Genomic DNA, 5,282 nt, shown 5'->3' on the forward strand with positions numbered 1-5,282 from the left:
CACTTGAGTCTGAAGTTTTGTTTTTCCTTTTCCTTTCTTCTGATACATTTCGCTTCATTTCAGAGATTTTCTTCAAGTTCAGAAAGGGACTTATCTAAGTTTTCTTCTCATTGCTGTGAAGGCTCTTTGTCCTTTTAGAAATTTATTGCCAACTTTCAACGACTTAACCATTGTGGAGCTTGGAGCTTCTGATTATAACGATGCTCTTTATGTGGCAATGTGGCAAGTCTTGTCAAGTGTACTTGAAAAAGCCCCTAATCATAAAGCGCTAATCCATAACAAAGCCAGTTATGACCAACGCTATCAGAGTCAAATTCATAATTTTCTGCATTCTCTGATCTTTTCCATATGTGCAGCAGGTGTCTCTGGAGAACCTTTGTTCCGCTAGGGCATTTGGATTCGGCTTTTGAAAGGCATTTCCAATACACTTAGTTGTGCATCCTGGGGAGATAGGAATCAGAAAATTCAAAAGGGAGGCAGATGAACTCGAGCTAGTGGAGTAATTTTTGCAGAATGGGAAATCTTTAAAGAAGATGACACTCTTTGGGAGGATAAGGGTGTACTTTTGACGAAACCTTGTTTAGTAATGACGAATTTAGGGTGTGATTTCTTGGAAAGTTAACAAGCTTGTCTAGATTCCTTTTATTAAACTCGCATGCTTTTGCCTAATGATCATGCACTTACTTTTTAATCTTGATGAAGAGTTGATTAATCCTTAAATCAGTCTTTAAATAGATCTAATTGTGATGGTTTAAATAGATCCAAAGGCAGAAGCCTAGCAGCTTAATAACAGTTCATTTAATATGTGGGATCCTATTAGAGAATCTTTTACAGGGACTAAAGAAAACAGGAAAAACACTACCCTTACTAGTGACTGTGAATGTAGAGAAGGAAATTTTTTTTTCTGACAATCATATTTTATTTATTTATTTTTTTTTATTTGGATAAAAATGAATACAGAGATAACTTATCTGGATTGTCATGATGTTTCATGATTTCATAACCATCTTTTTAGTTACAACAGAACACCTATTAGAATACAGAGAAGGGAGTACTATAGCTGCACTTGATTTTATTCTTTAGATGATCCTTTTTTCATTCTCAGAGGAATGGATAGTGGGAGAACTTGGATGTCATGATATTTTTGTTCCTGAAACTATTTAGAGGTACTGGAAGTTGAAGCTTTGCATTTGTTGGTAGCCTTTTCTCACCTAGCAGAGATCACAAGGAAAAAATACTTATACCATGTTATCTGTACTTTTCTTCACTCAGATAACAGATTCCAATTCTCAGTTCTCAGTTCTCTTTTTGCTCTATTTTTTATTCTTTTCCTTGATAGTCTTATTTCAACTATAAAAGAACTGGGGTGATACATTAACTCAATTATAATTTGCAGTACTATAAAAGAACTGGGGTGATAGCAAACACTTTTGTTTACATTGCGTTCAACTTTCATGTACTACTGAACAATATGTGCTATATTCTCATTGCTGTAGCCACATTTCGGATATCACAACGGTTGCTGGTGGAAACCTCCTGACAAATGTATAGGGTCAAATTCACTCATTTTTCCTTAATTTTCTGGTGATGGTTGCATTAATTATGAAGAAGACGAATCTATTTTGTCAACTCTTCAAGACTCAAACCAGTTTGGATACAAAGTCTCTAATGTTTGCATGTGAACTTCCCCCCTCATCAAAAGCCTGCCTTGCTAAATCCTTCCATTTTTTTGCATTTTGACTAATCTCTTGTCCTTTCTTCTTGTCCATTACTAGGCTTATGCATTGACTAATCACATTTCTTCTAACAATTCCATTTTCATCTGGAAGAGCTTTGATTCCCGTTTTCCAGATGTCCATTACAAACTTGGCGTTTGTGCTTTGATCTGTCCATTGTGGCATTGGTATGATAGGGACACCCAAACTTAAAGCCTCCAGTGTTGAATTCCATCCACAATGAGTAATAAAACACCCCATAGATTCGTGCGCTAAAACTTCCAGCTGAGGAGACCATGAGATTATTAATCCTTTATCAGATGATTCTTCGAGAAAATCTTTTGGCAGCTTGTTTGATTCTGATTCTCTAACTACCCATAGGAAATAGTAATTGCTCTTTCTCAAACCCCATGCTAATTCTTCCATCTGCTCAGCATTAAGTTCTGCCAAACTTCCAAATGCTACATAAACAACTGAACTGACCGACCTTTCATTCAGCCATGACATGCAAGCTTTAGTCATTGACTTAAAAAGATTGGGACCATAGTGCTTGTCATCTTCAAGGCTCTTCTCTAGGTACATGGATGGGATAGCTGGTCCAATTGTCTTAACTGGTAGGATTTTTGCCATCCAATCATTCACCTAAGCAATATACATATAAACAATAAAATTCACATTAGAAGACAAAGAGCAAGTTTTAGTTTTGAAATATTAGTTGACAATCACATGGCTTGGCATGGTCATTTAAGGACTTAGCTTTGCCACTGGCTAGCCAATAATCTATTTGGCCACAATTGAGAACATTCAAGTATTTTTACCTCTTCCTCCAACTTGTAAAATGTGTTGAAGAAAATCCAGTCAGCTTCTTTGATGTTTTCCATTTGGTCATGTACAACCAGCTGATAAATTGCTGGATATGAAGCATAATCAGAAATAAAAGAAGGCAGATCTGAAGCTAATAGTGGTGGCAAGCCAGGAATGTCCACTTCTGTCTCCTCTAGAGGAAGTTTCAAGCACCCTTTGTGAGCATGGTAATAGATGTTATTGACAGCACAAGATTGAGTGAAGAAAACAGCCCCACGTAAGCCAAGACTCTTTGCCACATCCAGACACCAAGGCAAGAATGCATCATAAACTATACAATCAACAGGACAGCCTAAATCATGAAGCTTCAAGATTAGCTCAGTAAGAGTTTCTGAGCCACATTTTCTAAACATAGCCAAGTATATTCCTGCTGCAACTCCATTTACTCCTTCGTCGTATCCATCAGAGATGGCCTCCACTGAGATAGAACCTGAGGCTTCTTGCAAGGTTTTAAACAAGAATTTGGTTGTAACAAGTGTAATTTTCGTGCCTTGATGTTGCAAACGCGTAGCAAATTGGAGCATTGGGTTTATGTGACCCTGGATGGGAAATGGCAAAATCAAGCAATGACCTCTGTAAGTTTCCATCAATTGCTCTGTATGGACTCTTTTTGAGGTATCACAACCTTTAAGAATTAAGAGTTCGTGTACTTATAGCTTGTATGAGTAGACAGAAGAATGTGTACAGACATGTGGTTGGGTGGACATGGCATCTTTTGTTGTATAAGTCCAGTTATATTCTCCATTTTGTATTTCTTTTTGCCCGAGATAATCTTTGTTGGCCGCCTAAGAACAATGTGATCTGCATTGTACATTCCAAGATCAAGATATCAATAAACAACTAGCCAATGGATCCAAGTCTTGAATAATAAATTTGTCAGTTGATAGGAGAATTTTTTACTCCAAGGTTCATATCCATAGGTCATCGACCTAGATTTTAGTATGAAAAACACAACTACAAACAGAACACAGTAAACATGATTGGAGAATCGAATGCAGCGCAGTAGGTGGTACTGTCAATAGCTATGGGACAAAGGGAAGGATGGCATAGTTTTGTCCACCCAAATCCATTGTAGATTTTTTTTCTATACAATCCAATTCAAGGTGAAAAATCCTAACCTTGGAATATTTTGTATGTAATTCGGGGGGAAAGTTAAATTTGCCCTTCTGTCATATATTCGCATTTTCTTCGAAGTTCCAATGTTAAAGTCATAAAATTTTGTTTGCAACATTAGTATCCTTTTATTTTTCTTTTTCAAGAGACTCTAATTCTTACGAGAGAAAGGAAAAATAAGAAGATTTGAAAATCAAATGAAGAACCTCAAAGTCATCCAACTACGTCCTACCAACTGATTGAGTTGTGGGAATAAAAGTGTTGATCTACGATAAAAGGATGTAGATTTAGCCCCTATTTGGCTATGCCAAAGTCCTTCTGTATTTGTTGGCAGCAAGATGCTGCATACTAACCCTTAAAACCACACGTTGCATGAATGAATTTCCTAACAGCATTGTTTTGAATACTGGATCGGGCCGGCCGATTCGACTAGTCGCAAATCGGTCATAACTCTGGTTTAGTTCATTACTCAGGTTGACTGGACTTAAAGATCGATTCTTGAATTGTAGAACTGGATTGAACCGTTGAACCGGCGATTTTTTTTGTTTTTGTATATTAAATTGAATATATATATATATAATAGGTTTTTCTTAACCCTAAAGACTAATTATTAAATGCCACGTCCACTCAATTTCTTCTCATTTTTTGCCTCTTATCAAGTTTGCAACTCTATTTTCTATTTTCTTAATTTCCTCTAAACTCCAAACTTCTTTTTTTTAAGTTGTAATCTCTAAATTCCAAAAATGTGAATTAAAATTTAAGGGAAAATCGTCCAAAACGCCCCTCACATTTTGTAAAATGACTTTTTTCGTCCCTCACTTTTAAAAGTGTAATTTTATGTCCATTACATATTTACATCGATCAAATTTAATCCCTAACTAGGTTTCCGATCATTTTTTAGTCGGAATCCATCACATGCAAGGCACGTGATCATTTTTTAAGGGTAAATATATCAAATTATGTTTTAAATAATCTAATCTATAGTCCTCCACATTTTATAAAATAAATTTTTTCATCCCTCACATTTTATAAAATGATTTTTTTCATTCATCACATTTCACAAAATGAATTTCTCCATCCCTCACATTTTAAAAAATGAATTTTTCATTTCAAACAAAAAAAAATTACTAAATGGATGCACACACCCACGTCCATTTACAAACCCTTGCAAAATGAAAGGAATGGTTTAGCATTCCTCGAACATCAAGCCTATAGCTTGATAAATGCAAAAGCATGTTACTTATTTCACTTAAAATGCTCTTTCTACTTGCTTTACATACGGCTGCTATGTAGGGTTCTTTAAATGTAGGGACAAAAATTTTGAACATAATTGGTGTGCAAATCATTATGGCAAATAACTTCTAGAAAACACTAAGGAAATCAATTGACTGGGTTTTCAAAAGTTTGACAATTTTTTTTTATTTTATGGAGGAAAAGGAAGACCATGAGAATCATTTTAATATGGATTAAAAAATTTACAGAATCAAATCAGATGAAATATTCATAATATATAGGTAGGCTTTTTCATTTTATGTTCTCACAGCACAAGATACATAGGAAGTGGTCTTGTATCACTCCTTCCACTAAAGT

General features: G+C 35.4%; 1 protein-coding gene across 1 annotated transcript; it reads right to left on the bottom strand.

The window, feature by feature from the left end:
• Positions 1 to 1,465: 1,465 nt before the first annotated feature.
• Positions 1,466 to 3,169, bottom strand: LOC113736140 (UDP-glycosyltransferase 74G1-like). The gene is made up of 2 exons (XM_072047970.1): positions 2,534 to 3,169; positions 1,466 to 2,357 (listed from the first exon to the last, which is right to left on the bottom strand). The coding sequence occupies exons 1-2, from the start codon at positions 3,164 to 3,166 to the stop codon at positions 1,641 to 1,643; spliced, it is 1,350 nt and encodes a 449-aa protein (XP_071904071.1). The 5' UTR covers positions 3,167 to 3,169; the 3' UTR covers positions 1,466 to 1,640.
• Between the last annotated feature and the right edge of the window lie 2,113 nt (positions 3,170 to 5,282).

Source organism: Coffea arabica, chromosome 1c (assembly GCF_036785885.1).
Source record: "Coffea arabica cultivar ET-39 chromosome 1c, Coffea Arabica ET-39 HiFi, whole genome shotgun sequence".
In the NCBI taxonomy this organism is placed as follows: domain Eukaryota; kingdom Viridiplantae; phylum Streptophyta; class Magnoliopsida; order Gentianales; family Rubiaceae; genus Coffea; species Coffea arabica.

Bases quoted from the DNA above. Each gene is read 5' to 3' on its own strand.
- LOC113736140 (XM_072047970.1), bottom strand. From the start codon at position 3,166: ATGGAAACTTACAGAGGTCATTGCTTGATTTTGCCATTTCCCATCCAG. The intron at 2,358-2,533 runs GTAAAAATACTT...TATATTGCTTAG, and splicing joins TTTACAAGTTGGAGGAAGAG to GTGAATGATTGGATGGCAAA.